At 39.6% G+C, this 19382-nt stretch overlaps 1 protein-coding gene across 1 annotated transcript in view; it reads right to left on the minus strand.

Moving 5' to 3' along the window:
- Nucleotides 1-19382, minus strand: part of CCDC187 (coiled-coil domain containing 187) — a 282400-nt gene that overhangs the window by 196602 nt on the left and 66416 nt on the right. Inside the window, exons 8-9 of the mRNA XM_078640350.1 lie at nucleotides 18168-18262; nucleotides 1463-2160 (exon numbers count right to left, since the gene is read on the minus strand). Of these exons, the coding sequence (XP_078496476.1) occupies nucleotides 1463-2160; nucleotides 18168-18262 (793 nt within the window). The remainder of the gene's footprint in view (nucleotides 1-1462; nucleotides 2161-18167; nucleotides 18263-19382) is intronic.

Consider the following 19382-nt stretch of genomic DNA (forward strand, 5'->3'; position numbering starts at 1 on the left):
AATAGTGAATACTGTGCAGTGCCTGCCATGTGTAGGCTCGAAAGGCACATAAAATTAAAACATCTGCATGTCATTTCACAACTGCTTCCAAACTCCATTGCCTTATATGTGCAGTTTTAGCGCTATGTAATCTGATGTATGATAGGAAGAGTGTGTTGATCTCAAACCAACCCTTTAGACTATGTAGCACGGCTACCTTTTGGATTTAGTGGCTCATTTTTGCAATGAATAAAAGTATGCAATAAGACATATGGCAGATGGACAATCCATTCATACTGTTTTGCATGTTGAAATAAGTAAAAAAAAAAAAACTTTATTTGGTTTATCATAACCATAAAGCATGTTGAAATAAATAGATAACAGAGTGGCCAACCATATACCATGATGGTAAAGGCAGTTAACTCGGCCTTAACTGTATTTATGTTGTGTGTGCAACAGAAATTATATGCACTGTTCAAATACCTGGGAACAGGTGAATTGTTTAAACATGACTAAGAGGATATGTACAACACTGGGTGACGGTGTTGTCAACTATGACAAACCCCAGAAATCGGGTTATCCCTGACGCAAGATTCCCAGCTGTGATCACCCCATGTATCAGGCATGGTTGCTAGCGGTTATATAAAAAATGCTTTCTCAATGTGGAATGCCTCTAAGTGGGTAATACATAACAGCCATAGCTACCATGCCCCTGGCAACAAGGTAATAATATGTGTATTATATCTCCCCAACTCCGCATGGTGCCACTCAAATATCAGCTGTGAATATATTTTGAAATGTAGCAATTTTTCTCCAAACATCAGCTTATGAGTTCTGAAAAGACACACATTTTCATCTCTGATACCCACTTTTCAAAGTTTTATACATATGTTCATTCAACTAAGCTAAAACCTCATAATTTAGTAGGCCTGGCTGCACACAGGACAGCTACTTATACGTAGCTTTAAAGATATCAGGAGCTCACAAGCGACTTGTTGGAGAAGTCATGTGTGGACTCTAAGTTATGACTGCAAAGTTGCATTAAGTCCCATGATTATGGTACAATCCGGCTTCCAGTCTGTTCCCCTCCATCTGTGCTTGCTTTGGTGGTTGGGATTCCAGGTACTAGAAAAGGCAAGCGCTTCCCTCAGATCCCTATATCCCTGATCCCTAGATCACTTTTCTCACAGATTTGAGTCATTTTCATAAAGTTCATTCTGAAGCGGAGTACCTAAGCTAAGGTTACTTAGCTAATTGAACTTACCCCTTGAAATCAAGTCAATTCCTCACTAAGCAAAACTTTATCACTTTCCATAGTAGGATGCTAAATGCACCGGACTAACAATACATCCAAGAGTACTGCACACAACTGAAACCACAAACAGACATGGTGAACACGCATTGAATACACTCTTTGTGTGACAGACACAATCTACAGTTCAGTGATTTCAGGTCCCTTGGCCATGATGTCAAAATGCCCTACCTTTTAATTTATCCTGTAGGATATGCTGTGCTTCTCGTGTTTTACTTCCTTTTTCCAGCTGCTCAGGAACATGATTCCAGGAGAGTTGCTGGTCGTCAGCGTTAGAACTGGGCAACAGTGTAAAGGACCTTATTTGTTGCACGTCTGCACCATCTTTCCCAATGTCACAGTGGGCACTTTTGCTTGAAGAGCTGAAGCCTGAACTGCCAATTTTCTCTTGAACGTGCTTTGAAGATGCTGTCAAGCATTCTACACCAGGAAAGAGCAAAGGTGAATTTTGGCTCAACATTCTATTTAATTCATTTTGGAATTTGTCTGGCTTTAGGGAGGAATTGTGAAGAGTGTCTAGTTCATTAGCCATCACTAACTTGTCATTTGGGTCTTGATGCCCACCAGCCAGCCTCAGTCGAATCGCTTCAACCTGAATTCTGTCCTGCAGATCTTTGGCTACAGCATGGATGGCTAGAATCCGATCTTCTTTGCTTCTGTACAAGGGATTCTGTGAACTTCGTTCTGGGGATATGGCTTTGGCGTCAGTCTTCTTTAGGAAGGTGAGGTCCTTGGGTGGGGAGTATTTATGAAGATCCAGGTCATTGAGTTTCAGAGGACTGGAGTCAGGGGGTAGCATGGAAGGAAGACAAAGCTCAATCTTTCTGTCTTTGGCTAATACATTTTGACTCTTCTTTGCAGTGAGGTCACTGGAAAACAAATAACAAATAATATTTATGAAAGTTAAACCTGAAAATGATCTACAGTGATAAAATACACAGATCTCTACATAAATTGAGACACTAAAAGCAACATAAAGCATATACATGTCCAATAGATACCATACAAATGAAAGACAATATATAATGGAAAAATAAGTAATTACTAAGGACGAAGTTAAAAGTTGCTGCCATTTTATTTGCAAACGAGTTTAATGACCTAATGACAAACCACCCATGATAATAAGAAAAATAAGGTGAGAAATTTGCAAAAGTGGGTTTTGGCAACTACATAAAGCATTTTTATAGACATTGCCATTTTTACAAAGCTGGCAAAATAAAAGTAAAGAGCTGGTGCGAAGTGAGTCAAAAAGTAGGCTTAGTGGAAAGAAAGACTATACAAAACAGTCAATGAAGTTTAAAAATCTCAATCAACTTTTTTTTTGCTAGAAATTTCGTCCAAATACAAGGTTCTGCAGAGGAGACAACTTTTGAAGGGTCAACATTGTCAGGTTCAAAAACCTTTGCTGGTCCAATTAAAATATCACATACCCCTAACGATAATCTTCAGCGAATAATGTCTGTTGTACGCAAAAAAAAAGAAAAAAAATCGGAAACATACTAGAAAAGTGGCAACATTAAAATTACACCGGCATAGTAAAATGGCCTCATCTGTGCAAAAACGAAAATCATCCGTAATTGTAAATGTTATTTCTTTCAAAACACAGAAGATGTATGATACATAAAATGCAAGAAGTAGTTGGCAACTATGTGAATGACAATGAAAGCTAAAGAATTGTGGGACACAGGGACATTGTGTAGAAATGTTATTACAGCCATTTTTTTTGTTGTGAATTTGGAAAGTAATGGCAGTGCCAACAAGTGAGTCAAAAGACTGAAACTGCAGCATGGTATTTTTAACCTTTGCACACTTGTTATGGTCATGTATCTTCTTTGGCGCTCACCAATGACATTTTACAGACTATTGGGTTTGGGGCAAGCTATTCCACATACGATTTGTAATATCTAAGTCAAAGTCAAAAACAGCTTTATTCGATTTTGGTTGTAAAAATCATAAAAGCACAATAAGACAATAAATATACATTAGTTCATTATGTAAATAAAATCAATTGAATTAAAAGAAAAACATTTAAAAGGGAGAGTTACAGTAATTACCAAAACATTGTGTTAGATTAATTCATTGAAATCCTGGATTTAATTATAGATTTTAAAAATGATGACACAAGGTACATGATCGGTTCACCTTCCAGCATTTGCAATTTCATTAGCGCTGCCTTACATTGCCTCAGACCCCAATTTTTTAAGATTGGGATTATAAATATTTTCCTTGGCAAAGTGTAAAATTTACAAAAAAGTATGCAGTGTAGAGTGGACTGTTCTGAAACATCATCGCAAGGACATAGTACCAAGTTTTTGGACCAACAGTTTAAGTCCAGGAACGTAATCATTCTAAAAAAGGTGCCCCCCCTGAATCTTGTCAATAGCATACGCGAGTAATAACTTTGCACCTGGATCAAATATGGCTGGATACCCTGCCCTTGGAGAATCAGATGGTTCTCCATGACTGATGTTTTGCATTTCTCGTCCATCCAGCATTTGCTCTCTAGAAAATGCAAGCAGATGTATTTCAGCTTCTTCCTAGAAACTGTTGCTAAACATTCCGGGTAGTCAAAGTATTCTGTGTGTCCAATATCAGTCAAAAATCTCTTTACATACCTAAACCAGGGAATCCTTGATGCCCCCTCTAGACTAAGGGAATCCAATATTACATCCCTGTTCAGACCTGTCTCATCAGTTGACCACACTTTATGCCACAGTAAAATGGGATCAACCTTAATAAGGTCTGAGATGTAGTGTATGCCTAGTTCTTGATGGCACACAAGCGTAGAAGTGGACTGCGGGACGGCTAATAGATAACAGAGGAATTTATTTTCGCAAAGCTGTATAGTATGAGCTTCACTTATCCCCCATATCCCTGCACCATACATGGCGGTGGACACACATTTAGTTTTAAATATGTCCCTAAGTACTGGGGCTGGGCGGCCCCCCAATTTATTAGCAAAGTTTCAGACAGCCCCGATTGATCTTGAAAAGGCCAATTTTCTAGCCTGCACTGCCGAAGATCAAGTCCCCTTTTTGTCGAAGTTAATTCCCAGGTAATAGAATGTCTCTGTCGTAGCTATCTTTGAATCTGAAAGAAAGATCTTACATTTTAGGATCTTCTTTGTAGTACAGCACATGGTAAAGGTCTTGCTTATATTTATCTTTAGGCCTCTATCACTCATGTACCGTGAAAATTTAGTAAGTGATCTTTGGAGGCCAACTTGTGTCCGGGCCATAATTACTGCATCATCTGCATATAATAATATGGGGACTGGGGTATTCTTAATTCTGGGGTAATCATGCTGATCTTCCATAAGGTGGGAGGCTACACTATTTATATATAAATTGAATAGGAAAGGTGCAAGTATGCATCCCTGCCTCACTCCCTTTTTTATATCAAATTTAGAAGTGCATTCACCCTTGTTCCCATACCGCGCCCTTGCCCCAGCCCCCCGGTATAATTCCTTTATAAAATCTAGCAGTTTTGGTTCAACTCCCAATTGCAGTAATATGGACCATAATTTATCGTGGTTCAGACAATCAAAGGCCGAACTTAGATCTACAAAGGTTAGAAATAAGATTTATTTTTTGGCCGTTACATACTTGGATATTATCAGCGATAAATTCAGGACTTGCTCCGTTGCACCAAGTCCTGCCCTGAACCCATATTGAAACTGTGAAAAGATACCTTGATCTTCCACCCAGGACTGCAATCTATGAAGTATAACCCTCCCGGCGACCTTCATGAGTGAATCCAGTAAGGAAATTGGTCTGTAACATTTTGGATCACTACGGTCGTCTTTTTTAAAAATGGGAATCACAATGGCCTCTTGCCATGTGTGAAAAAACCCATATTTATTACTGCTGTTTAAGACATTAGTTAACACTGGGGCCCATAATTCTATGTTGGATTTGTATACATCTACTGGCACCCCATCCGGTCCTGGCACTTTCCCGGCAGCACTATTATTGATAGCCAGTTGAACTTCTGTTAATGAAAATTCAACATTTAAAGGGAAGGTTTTTTGGGCCATATTACGAACTCCATCTATTTGTTCTAAGCTCACGGCCTCATTTAAAACATCTGCCTGGTAAAGCTCACTGAAATAGGTTACCCATGTGTTTTCAGTAATTGCCACTTCTATTGTGTTCGATTCTTTATCTACAAAGAAAGGAGCATTTACGGCCTTCCAGAAACCGATATTATCTTTGATCAGACAGGCTTGGTGTAACGCCTGCCAGGCTTCCTGCTTCAGCTCTCTTTTGCGATTTTTTACTGCATATTTATAGGCAGTTCTTGCGGATCTTACTTCCGTCTGATTTCAAGGCTCTCTTTTTAAAGATGACATTAGGTATGCATGTGTCTTGCTGCACTCTGAGTTGAACCATCTTTGTTCCTTAATCCTGTCATATCTCTGTGGTCTTATTAGGAGTTTTTGGATTGCCTCCGTAATTATGAGGAAAGCCTCACTAACTTTAAGATCACCTGTTTCCGCAGAGAGGCATATTTCGAAATCCCTCTGTTTATTTTTTATGAGGTTTGCAAGGAAGGCTGTTGGTTCTACTTTATTCCAGTTTAAGGAATATCCATTCTTCTTTGCTAGGCTTAGTTTGTAACTATATAGATTCTCAGTTAAATGATTTGCTTTACCCTGAGTCCTTGCAAAGAAGAGAGATAAGCTAGTTGGATAATGATCACTCATTGCTATTTCATATACATTATTGTTGAGAATGCGACTGGAGTGCCGCTTAGATATTAAGGCAAATTCTATTATAGATTTACATCCCCTCCCAATGAATGTAGGCTTAAAAGGGACCGGGGGAGCATAGTTAATTTATGAAGCCCAAATCTAATTGAAATATTAACTCATTAAAATAGTTGCCCAAAATTGTATGGGAAAAATGTGCACTAATATCTTCTCTGCTTGAGCCCAAGCCGCAGATATTCAGGTGGCTATGTGGACAAAGAAGAGAATTAAAGTACCTCACCCATATGACACAACTGTCACCTGTCTGATTTTCTTCAATGCTCTTTAGAGTTTGGGAAAGGTCCTCTAACATATTGCTAATCTCTGCTTTGGGGATATTATTATAAAAATTTCCCCAAACTATTTTTTGGTTTCTCCCATCCTTCATCTGCAATATCTGATGGTATTCGGAGGATGGTTCAAATTTTACTACTACACCACTTAAGAGATTTGATATATAGGTACAAAGACCCCCCTTGTTTCTTCCCCTTGCCATGTGCGTAGCGGGTGTGTGGAAAGTACGGTAGCCATTCATATGAATGGCTTCCGTGACCCAGCATTCCTGTAAACATATAATCGAAAATTCATGGATAAATGTTAGGCAGCCAGGATCCCTAATCCTGCCAGATAACCCTGCGATGTTCCAGGACATCAGTCTGATGTTATCAGACCTTTCAGCATTGGTATCGGTTATCTCGTCAATTCTCTGCAAGGATATGTCAGCTGGCATACCTCCATTTACTATCTCAATACTTTTACTCTGTGCCAGGGGGGCTTCCCACTCATCCGCAACGCTACTAGCTTGGGTGCTCCTGTTTAAAAAATGTTTTCCGAGGGTATTGTCACTATTTTTTGTTTCTGCAGTCTTTTGGCCAAAGTTATTTGATGTGGTAGTACTTGTAGGCAGTCAGTCCACCATATCAAGTGTGCTATACCTGTTGCTGGTTGGAAAACCCATTACCTGCCCAAAACCCTCAGGAGCGATTCTGTTTCTGGGATATCTTGTTCCTGAGCTCCCCTCCATAAAATTTCCCTGTAAGGCATGATTTGATCTCCCCATTTCTGGGCTATAGAAATAGGTTAGGTCAAATGTCTGTATCCTTGTGTGTGTCATGTAAGGCCACTCATCACATATATACCGAGGAGCTTGCCTATCTCTGAAATGTATGATGATACAATCTCCTTGAATGTTTTTTCTACTTCTCCCTACCCAGCTGACTCTCCGTACAAACAAGATCTTACTGTGAATGTGTGAGGGTAAGGGTCTATTAGCATTAAGCCAATGTGTCGTCTTGTTTTTCAGTTCGACAAAAGTTTCCGAGATACCTTTCCCTAGTTCAGGGACTCCTGTCAAAACAATGACATAGGGGGAGGATTCTGGGGCAAATCTATAGTTGGTAACAAACAACCTTGTTCATCAATTGTATCAAAACGATTTCCCCGCTTCGGTGTAATTTTAATTCTCCCCCCCAGCCACCGTATGATTTAAGTCCCTTTTTCCCGGAGTATTTTCAACATTCTGTGAACACTGGACGCCTTCTGTCCTTTTCTGTAATTGTCCTGTCGTTGAATCACAGCCAGATATTTGAGGTGTTGGAGATGAGACCGACGCTTTCCTTGTCTCTTTTAGTGGGGCGAGTTTCTCATGGGTCGCTGGTAGAATATTGAATTTGACTTTTTATTTAACTCGAGGTTCGATAAAGTCAACTGCTCGAGTTTTTTCAATCTCTCTTCCATGTGTTTTAGTCTGTCCGTGATGGGCCTTCTGGAGGATGTTAAAATCTCACCTAATTTTGTCCAAAAACTTTCCCCCGTGAGCGTATGAGGGTAAACTAGCGTATCAACGGGAGTAGAACCTGATCCAGCTACATGTGTATCAGGGGTAGGTTGAGCAATGAGAATGGGGTCATTTTTATCAGCTGTTAAAGTTTTATGTTGTCTACCTTTTTTAGTAGCCCCTACCCTCTTCTGTTTGGGTATAACTCCTAGCTTAGTATCCGTCGATAGAATAACACCCCCCTTCTCAGCTTGTGCTTGAGCTTGGGTGGATACTCCGTCAGGCAAGATTATTACTGGGTCTTTTATGTTTAACGTCTGTGTTTTTGTTGTTTCATCAACCCTGATCGTAGTAATATCTTCAGCTATATAACTGATTAAATCCATTGCTACTGAATTATTGGTTGTATTGATATTTACACAACCCTCTGGGCTGCTAGACAAGACGATGTTACCCAGGGAGGACCGCTTATTAAAAGATGGATCCAGGGAGAGGCGGCGTTCAGTTAAGTCAATTTCGCGTGCTAAAACTGAGGCAGCTCTTATGATAAAATTGTCTAAAGTTCCAGCCACAGAGCCTCCATGTGTGGCAATTTTCCCTCTTGCTAGATGAACAGCCATCGTACGTTAGAATAGGCACAAAAAAGAGGTGCTAGTGTAGGTATATACACTTACTGTGATGGATGCCTATCGCCAATGTTAGGGGGGTGGCCCAGCCCAGCCTCTCTGGTCTCGAACGGGCTCAAACGGGCCCGCCCTTGGCCCTGCCTTAGCCCGGCCCAGCCCGCGGGCGATCCCGCGACGCGGGGGATCTGCTCTAATTTAAGCGCTTCCGGGTGCGGTGTGGGCGTTGGCAGCTTCCGCCGCTAGGGCTCTTGGGAATTGTGGTCCCCTCTCTTCGTGGCCGCGCCGTGTTGTTGATAGGCTGCTGCGGCGGCGAGAGAGAGACCAAGGAGACCGGCAGCAGGAGACTGTGTTTCCAGGTATTTTGCCCCCAAAATGCAGTGAAGAGTCTTTAGAGCGATTTGTAATATTTTGCCCACATAGTCTATAACACAATGAGTAACAAGAAGCAAAACAATAAAATTAAACATTTGTAATTAAAATCTGAAACAGGACAACATTACAGGGCCAAAGCTAATGATGCAATGATGGTGCATCATATGGGGACAGCGATGACAGTGCAGCCCGTGCAATGAACTGGGGCTATTACTGTCAGGTGCAGAAAGAAAGACAGCATTGAATGCTGTGGTCTTTTCCTGTGTCGGGCTGCACTGGAAAAAGAAGGAAGGGTACAAAGTTCCTTGGTGCATTAAAAAATCTTGGTCAGAATTCCTCTCCTCCCACTATTCAACTGACAGGTCAACCTGCCAAAAGTGACTATAACTAGGTCTCTGACCAAGAATTTTTAATGCACCAAGGAACTTTGTACCCTTCTTTCTTTTGACAGTCTAGGGCATATACACTGGACCTTACCAAAAGCCCATTGTCCCCTCTCTTTGGAATAAAAGGGCTGCACTGGAAGACATGGCACACCCCGCATTCGAGGTCATTGTCCATGACCGGGGATAGTGGAGATATGTGCTCCCTCACTGCTATCATCACTGCTTGGATCCATTTCAGTACGTGAGTGGGTTAGACACAAGGATATTCCTACGCTCAAACACCATAAAAATAATGTTTCAATACCTAAGAGTTGTAACCCAAGAGGCGTGAACTTTCTTGCTATGCTTAGCCTTATGACGGCACCAAGGAGGGTTTAAAGTAAAACAGGAAGGTCAAGGTAAAAAGAGACAGGTTAGAGGGAAAAGGATATAGTGTGAACCAGGGGTCTCCTTTGTTGATCCACTAAGGGCAGGTGCAATGCCAGCTTGTAATATTGTTGTTGATGGGATACATTTACATGGTGTTTGGACAAAATATTAAAAAAATATCAAGAAACAGAAATATCGGAAATTAAATATTATGACACACAAATATTGAAAAGAATATAGTTTTTTTGGGTAATTAATAACCTTGTAAATAATATGAATGTTTTTAATATTGTATATACTAATTTAGTGGTTACAAATATTGTTTTTTTTGTGTGTTTTAGCTGCTATAGTAATTTAATGCTACTATTGTTCATATGAATATTAATTGTTTTTAAAATATAGTGATTTAGATTTTTTTATTTTATTAGAGTAAATTATAGTGTCATGGTGGGTTATTGGATTTGTAGAGAGTTAGGGTGGAAGTTAATTAGGTAATGTATAATTAAGAGTTGTTTAAAACATTTTATTTAATTATTTGATTAATATTCATTATGTAACTTCTGTAATACTGATTTATTTTCATTATATGATATTTACAGGCTGTTAAATTTGTAGGGGTATAGGATGGGAAGCTAATTAAGTAATAATTAATTAACAATTAATTATTAATTGTTAATTAATAATTACTTTTTTAAGTTAGGTAGCTTATTTAATACTTATTATTTTACTTATACTTTAGTTACAGGCTGCTAGGTTTAATTCAGAATGTTTTTATTAAGAGTTTAATATTTTCTCGTCATTCATGGTGCCACGTTTTGAACTTTTCTTAACAGTCTTAGCATGTTGGAGTGGTTCCCTAATTCCGTTTTTGAAGGTCCTTTCCGTTACTCATGATGCTGCAGACAATGAAATGCCAGTGCAGACTGTGCCTTCCAGAAGGAGTCCCAAGAGGAAAAAAACTCATAGGGAAAAACCTCTGATGAGGGAGGAGACTGCAGGAATGGAAAGGAAGGAAACAACCGACAAACAAGGGCAAACACCAGTAAGGAAGGAAGTATTGTAGACAAGAATCCCAAACAGGACTAGGAGGCTTCATGGAACAGGCAGTGCCAACCGGAAAAAGAGTGCCAACAGGAAGCAAGAGTACACCAAACAGGAGCAAAAGACACCAACAGGAGAGAGGACACACCAGCAGGAGCAAGGAGTGTTGCAACGCAAGGAAATGAAGGATTAAGCCCCTTAAATACCCACAGACAAGAAGTGACGTAACAGGAAATAAGCAATTTGCATCTTGGATAGGGAAAAGAGAATGTAAGGGATAGGAAAGGTCGCCATCTTGGAATGCTAATCAAAAACCTTCCCAAGGCCCTCTGGGAAACAGGACTGTGGAATCATGGGAAGAAGAAGGTAAAAAGATGTTCCCAAGAGAAGAAACAGAACTCAGGAATAGTGAGCCAAACAAATGATAAGTGGAGAAATGCCCCATGGAATAATACTAGAAGCCGCAGTTCCAAAACTGGATCTGTGGCATTCCTACTGTGTCAAATGTGCATCAACAGGGCCACACGGGGGCTACATTAATCAATATATCTGTGAGTCCGTGTAAATAAAGCTGTTTGGACTCGCCCCCGGGAGTGCTTTTCTTTGTGCATGAGGAGATGCGCAGAGATTGGAGCAGTGATTAATGCGGGCGCACCACCAGCAGAAAGCACCCACACAAGAGTGCATGGACGAGGTGGAACATGGAGCTGTGATATTATACATATAAATACATATCCGTATATATATATATATATTTATATATATATATATATATAAATATATAGCTATATAAAGTATATATAATATTATTGCGTATGCAATTTAAATACACTATATATATATATATATTATACATCTATGTTTTCATAGTTACATATTTAAAGTATAAAATTAATGTAATAGAAAATAAATATTTTTATTAATTCTAATAATTATATTTATATAAATAGAAACACATATTTAATATGCGTGTTTCTGTGATTATATAAGTATATATTTATATATATAGTATTACATATTTGTGGAATATATTTAATTTACTTTATAATACCTTTATATATCAAAATATTCACAATTTACTAACTTAAACTCTATATTAAAAAATCAATATTTGTGACTATTTTTGGACGATATTAGTGTCAACAACATTCCCACCCCCGCTTTGTTTGTACTTACTATTATATTATAGGAACACAATATTGTGGTAAACAATTTTATTAACCAAATTATTTTTTAAACAATATTCTTTACCATGATATTGTGTCAGTGACCACATTTACATATCAGGAATCTAAATGAGACTCATTTATTAGTCCTAAAAAATGGGCAGGGACTCTCATGGACCAATGTTAGACACCCTTTTTATTTAAATTGGTTGTGCACAAGAAAACAAAACTTTCCCATGATAATACACAGTTCACAAAGTCACTCTATTAGAAATGTCAATCGTAGGTCCAGGAGGGTCAGCTCATGCCAGAGTTTCAGGCTATCCACCCAAGATAAATGTACTCATAACTAACCAGGCCTTCCTGCAGCACTTCCCTACGGCAAAAGAAATGTCAGGACGCACCTTATCTATCAGATATGTCACATTCCTGTCCCTTGCCCCTGTGCTGGCGCACAATGGGCTTTTGTGTGCCAACGCAGGTATCTTTGCACCATGGTGGAAGGGTGCCTGCGTTGTGGGATTGATTATTTTTGTGCAGAAAGGGAAACCTTCCTGCACAAAAACAATCACAGTACACATAGAAAAAAGAAAAACAAGGAGAAATAAAGATCTTTCTCCTCATTGTGCCTCCCTTACGCGTCCCCTGGGCAGGTGTATGTTTTTGGTGCTGCCTCAGTGTTACAATTTCTTGTAAATCTAGCACAGTGTCAAAAAGCCATGGGTGTTACTGGGAATGCCCCTGCAACTCGGCCTAATTACGTATACGCCGGTGGAGTCAATCATCCATTTAATCAATTGCCACACAGTTTAAATAGACGCGCGAAACGGAACCTCGTCACCTTCACTCCCACTCGGACGCTGGTGTGAGGCACAGACGGACAGGTAGGCTCCTGCAGACAGTCTGTCTGTGATGCAGAGTTCGCCATTGACCTCTCCCTTTTCCTTGTTACTTGTATTCTCTACATGAGAGCCTAATAGAGATTGATACATAGTTCTGTGTAACCAGACTTTTGTCTGGTTTTTAACTGTTGAGTGAATCTGTTTGGGTTTCTGATCAAACGCTGCCTTTACATGCTTAGTTGCAGCCATTCTTGTTTGTTGAGGGTTAGTCTCTTTTTTGTAAAACAACTGGCATATGTTAATATATTATGGAAATGAGGGAGCAAAGTATCTACACACCTCGGAAAGATTTTTGAGGTTGTTGTTTTTTCTTCATATTTCCATTTCCACTTTAACAGAGCGGGGCCTTATTTGTTCCCGAGCGGGTGCCGGGTGAGGTGAGGTGAGGTTACTTCCCACACAATGCTGGGTAAGTACTACATTGTAACAATGTCTTGTTCAACTGTATCATAATAACCAGGAGGACCATGAGCCTTCTGTTTAGCGTAGAGATTTTTCTTCGCTATGTTTGTGCTGTTTTATTGGTCTTTTTTATCATTGAGGGATTATTGTACACCAGTCTATTATATGTTCTGTGCACTGTCTTTTTCTCTTACAGGAAAGGACAAATAATCTAAATTTCCACCAGTAAACATTGGGGATCCAAGTTCCTGGTAGGAGTAACTTAATGTGTTTTTGCACAATATGAGCATAATTATTCTCACATTTTTCTAAAAAACTTTTTCTGCAGTTGCTGTTACCACCTGGTCCTGAAGAAAGCTGGACAGTTTGTTCCATACAGCTGAAACATGTTGACCCCACTGCACTGCGCCATTGTATAGTTATAATTTTAAACTATCGGGCGTTTATTTTAATTTTGACACTAGGACAATACTCATTAAACATATTTTTTGCCCAAGTAGCCAATTTTACTATTTATCTTTTTCACTTAATTTTCACTAGCACTGCACACCGTCAGCACCATTTGAAATACACTGTGGTTAGAAATGTATTTCGGTAATCCATCTCTGCATCATCATTAGATGCGTTGGGCGAGACTTGGATCCACCATTCGTATCCCACGTGATGATATTCCGCCATAAGGGTGGGCTGATGGGAATTTTTCAACCCAGTGTCATTTCTTGTTGTGGCTACATGGTCCCTCTTGGTTTCTAGTCTCAATACGGCACACAACAGTTCTTTTGAACAGACATCTCTTGTTGTTTTTCTAATGCCCCAGCAACACCCATTGCACGCCCCTTTAATGCAGAAAACTGCGTTAAAGGGAACAATATTTACAAGGCAGCATTAATAAAAAAAAGTGGCTTAGTGCTGCCTGGGAATTATGAAGCAGGCTCATACGCCACCGGAGCGTCACAAAAAGTGGCGCACAGGCGGTACTAGGGGCTTATAAATAAACCCCATGATTTGCCTCTGTCCCTCAAGGACTATCATTGGACACCTCTGCAGTACAGCCACTAACAAGGTTTTCTGCAGTCCAGCTACTGTATTGTACAATCGCCTCTGAGCTTTCACAGGACTTCTTAGGTTTAGCATCTTCTCTTACCCGTTTAGGAGGAATCTGTGAAGAGTATGTGATGTAGAGGTGTGAATGGGTACGAGAAGAGCTCTATGAGTTTTAGAACCTCCTAATCTTGGATCTGGCGGAAATTATTTTGCTAAATTCTAAATAACAGGTATTTTACATAGAATACTACGTATAAATGTATGCGTCACATATCCAAATTGTATAATGTGCTGCTTATTGCTCTCCAAATGACTGGCACCATCTACTCTTCTCCTCACATCTTGGTTTCTGTAAACTGGTCTCAATCCACATACGCTGTGCTGTGGAATAACTGAGGTACACCTGCCACAGTAAAAATGTTCACTGTAGTGTTATATAAAAAATGTAATGTATGTATATGCGTATGTATGCATGAGAAAATTTATAAAACACGAACCTAGCCAAGGACAAGAAAGTGCTATCAAAGATCAGTGGCCAAGATTACAATTCAAGGTGGTTTAAAGAGTTCAGTGGGCCTAACAGTAAAGATAATGGCTATCTTGGGAGCTAAAATGTTACATTATTTGAAGAACTGCATCTTTAGTTCTTTTCTGAATTTGAGGAGGGTATGTAGACAGAGAAGCTGTGTTTTTCTTTCTTACAGTTTTTGTCTTCAGGTCTGTTGGTGTCCTAGCTGTGGGTGTATCCCAATATGTCTGAGATAGTTAGTTTGTCAGCCACAGAAACACCATTCCTGGTGGTTTCTTAGTTGGCTCAGCAGGTTTTGAAGATGATGCAGGTATTTAAGAGACGCCTGAGAATTTCCATCTGCCCAGAGGTGTTTTGGGGGAATTTCTTCATCCCTCTCATGGTGAATGGGGCAGTGTGTATAATGCCTTTCATGGCAACAGTGTGGTGTCTGGGAGTCTGTTGAGCACTGCCCCCATCAATGTGAGAGAAAACAAGGAGAGGAGAGGAGTTGGGGAGAGGAGTTGGCCTAACAGCTAGGGCGCTCAACCTCGGACCTGGGGATCTGGGTTCGAGTCTCGGTAACGATGCCAAACATCCTGTAATTCTGGGCAAATCACTTAATCTCCCTGTGCCTAACAAAAATGAATGTGTGTGCTCATGTAACGTAACTGGTGCTATGTAAAGCGCTCTGATACCCGATTCGGGTCAAGTTCGCGCTATATAAAACTCAGAAAAAAAAAGGAGTAGGATAAAAGTTCTGAAGTCCTCAGGGAGGAATGGTTTATTGTGTAAGAGGGAGAGCTGGTATTATTTATTGTTGTCTTCTTGGTGGGGTGTCCCTTGAAGAAGCAGTCAGTGTAGAGAACAAAATTTGATTCCAAGAGATCTGGCATTGAAGCTCTTCGGGGTTATTGTGGCAAACCAGGTTTTGGGTTACTTTTTATTGTTGCTGAAGAGGAGGAATTTAGGGCCTCATTACGATGGCGGACAGGACTTCAGTGGTGGTCCACTGCAGACACCCTGTAGGTCCGACAACCGCTTTACAGTGCTGGAGGTCAGACCCTATTCTGTCGGGGGACAGACCGGCCCTCCAACAGGATCTCAGATCCCGACGAGGCGGTGGTCGGAATTGTAGTCACGAATGTAGATTGTTCCAAGCCACGCCGTCGGGATTTTTATATCCCTTTCAGATAGCCTCTTCATGGCAGGAACACAGTCATGTACAGGCTGTCAGAAACAGACTTTGGGGACCCCAAACAGGGCTTCTGTCCTTTGTCGGACTGTAGTGCCCCCACTCACCTCCATGCACCGTGTGCAATACACCACATTGTGCAGGGTACACGGCCTATGGATGTGCAGGAAGTGCTCCTGTTCACCGTGGTTTGTGCTCTAGCCCTCTTCCTGGGCCTTAGTCTCAGCCGCCGTGAAAATAAGCACTTTGTGACTGCCAGCCTGTTGGTGGAATTGTAATTGTGTGGTCAGACCACTACCTGCTTGATTGGCGGTCTCCTGAGCGCTGTTCTAGCAGGCGGCAGTCCGACCGAACGCTATTATAGGGCCCTTAGTCTTCGTGGGGTTGAGTTTCAGGTAGATATTGGCCATCCAAGCCTGAATAAGTTGGAGGCACTGTCTAAGTTGCAACATGTTGAGAACCCAAGAGATTTTCATGTAGAATTCGGTGTCATTGACGTGCAGATGTATTTTCATGTTGGTGTCAGTAAGTAGGGTTTCAAGGGCCTGTACATAGAGATAAAAAATGCCAGAGGGCAGGGCAGAGCCCTGGGTTGTGATGAGTAGAACCAGTGTAGTACAGTGCCTACAAATTCCCTTCTGGAGGTCAGACTGTGGATGAGGGTTGGATGGTTGACGGTGTCAAAGGCAGAGGAGAGTTCAAGACATTTCAGGAGGTGGGGAGGCATCATTCCTGTCTGTAATGGGATGGCATAATTTAATATTTGCACGGTGGCTGTATCCATGCTTCATTGTGTCCTGAAGCCTGGTTCCTTGCCGTGAAGGAGATCATTGGCCTAATGTGGTTTTGGAGCTGAATGTAGACTGTTTTTAGATGAAATTGCTAATAAATGGTAGATGTGTGGGTAGGTTTCTTTAGGATGAGAGCGTGTGGCTAGTATTGAGAGCTTTCTGGAGGATACTTGATGTCAAGTAGGGGTGAGATAGCTTCTTCAGAGATGATTTTGATGATGGGTAAGGGTATGACATTGTTTTCCTAAGACGCGGTTTTGAGGGAGTTGAGGATAGTGCTGAGGTCTGTGAGTGAGGCAGTTGAAGGATAGCCGCAGAGGAATGTTGCTCGTGGAATAGGAGGTGGAGTGGAATCTAGACTTGGTGCTATTGATGTGTTATTGGATTTTCTGACTTCTCGCTGCTACATTTATATTACTGTTTTGCATCTATATGGTGTCGTCCTGAGACACAAAAACATAAAAAATTAAAGAGGACTGGAATTTTTTTGTTTGTTTGTAAGGACATGCTATTGGTTATTTTTTCAACTTTTTTTGCGTCCGTAAAAATCATCTACCTCTGGAAATGCTGGACTTAACACACCGAAACGGAGTCGCCAAGAGTCACCGAAAGAACATTTGTAAGTCATGTAATAATAATACCCTTAACAGCAAAATAATAATAACAATATTGATGATGATACTAATAATAACAGCAATACTACATTATTATTATTTTTGTTAATATTGCTGTAATAGTGATGATAAAATGATAGTAATAATATACTAGTATTATTATTAGTAATTATTAATAGTAGTAGTAGTAATAATAATAAGAAAATAGACAATACTATTACAAATACTTTGTTGTAAAGATCTGTAGACAACAAAAGCTAAAGTTGTTTATTATTATTATAATAATTATTATTATTATTACTATTATTATTATGTATATTTTGCTTTAAAGATCTGGAGCACAACTAATAATTAATAGCAATAATGCTAATAGCTATTTATACTGTTGACTATTTTCTAATCTTCTCATATATTATTATTATTTGTAGTATTATTATTATCAATAATTATTATTATTAGCTGTTAATAATGTTAATAAACATAATAATGAAATAAGAAGAACAACAGTACTATTATAATACATACTTTTCTGTAAATATCTGGTGACAACAAAACATATATACATTTGTTTTTAATTATTGTTATTAATATTATCATTATTATTAGTAGTGGTGGTGGTAATAGTGGTATCAGGATCAGTAATGGCAGTAGTAGTAATGGTAGTTATAGCAGTAACACTTGTAGTGGTAATAGTAGTAGTAGCAGTAGAAGTAGTGGTAGTAGTAGCATAGTAGTAGTAGTAGCAGTGGCAGTGATAGTAGTAGCGGTAGTGGTAGTAATAGTAGTAGAAATGGCAGTAATAGTAGTAGCAGTAGTAGTATTAGTAGCAGTTGTAGAATGAATATGAAGAATGCCCTAGCAGATGGCAAAAGCTGAATGTATTATGAGGCCATTCTCCTTGCATCCATCGATCCAGGATTTGTACCCACATACCTGCTTTCACTGCCTTCACTTTTCAGGAGTGCTTGTGACGTCAACTCTACCCATTCGGAAATGTTATTCTGCATACTTCTGGTACAGTTGTTAACCTGAATTAAACATAAAGCACAACCATAATGCATTGCTAAGTAGAACATATTTTTCTACATCATTAAAATAGAATCTCTATAATATTTCATTCAATATTTGATTTTTGGTTACACAAACCATAACTTCAAAATCACATAAATAACAAACATTATAATGAAAATTCATTTTGAGATGAAACACACTACCAGTGTCTCATAGACAAAGGCCAAAAAGTGTAACTCACTACAAAAACCACAATCATCATATTTAAACTTTACCATAAAATGGCAAATTCTTTCTAAAGACTGGAAAACTGAGCTGCAGCAGGTTTATCACTTACCGAAAAAGTGTTAGTCGCTGCCTATAGTATTGGTAACTTTCCCATATTTAATAAAGGTGCGTGTATAGAGTCGAGCTAGCCACGCTGGCCTTTAAAAAAGGAAATTACAATGAAACATTCTGAGTGAACACAGTCAACGTTGGGTGGGAGTAAAAGTTAGGGTGGCGTAATTTAATGTTTCATATATGCTAATCTTTTTATGTATGCATTTGAACAACAATACATACTCCACAATGTACTTTGGCAACCTTACATGTGTGCATACTATAGATACATCGACGACATCTTCCTTGTTTGGCAAGGCACGGAGACCCAACTTCTCGTTGCAATTAATCACCTCAACACTGTTAACGAACGGATTCAATTTACTCACACTCTAAACAAGACTGAAATTCCCTTCCTGGATGTACTTGTCAAATTGTGTGATAATCAATTCACAACTTCCATTTACACCAAAGTTACAGATCGCAACAACTATTTACATCACAAAAGTTTCCACCAACCCAGTCTCAAACAGCACCTACCGTACTCTCAGCTATTGAGAGCCAAACGTATTGCTTCCACAGAGGATTTATACAGAACCAACAGCTCAAAAATTGTAAACAAATTCCACCAACGTGGATACCCCAAAAACATCACAACCACCGCTGAAAATAGAGTCAATCTCAAGAACCGAACTGAACTACTTAAACCCAAATTAAAAGTTCAACAACAAGATACTCGACCTGTATTTGTATCTAAATACTCTACCCAATCACGACAAATCAAAGAGGTTATTCGCAAGCACTGGCCACTACTAC

The sequence above is a fragment of the Lissotriton helveticus genome, chromosome 5_1, assembly GCF_964261635.1.
Source record: "Lissotriton helveticus chromosome 5_1, aLisHel1.1, whole genome shotgun sequence".
Taxonomy (NCBI): Eukaryota; Metazoa; Chordata; class Amphibia; order Caudata; family Salamandridae; genus Lissotriton; species Lissotriton helveticus.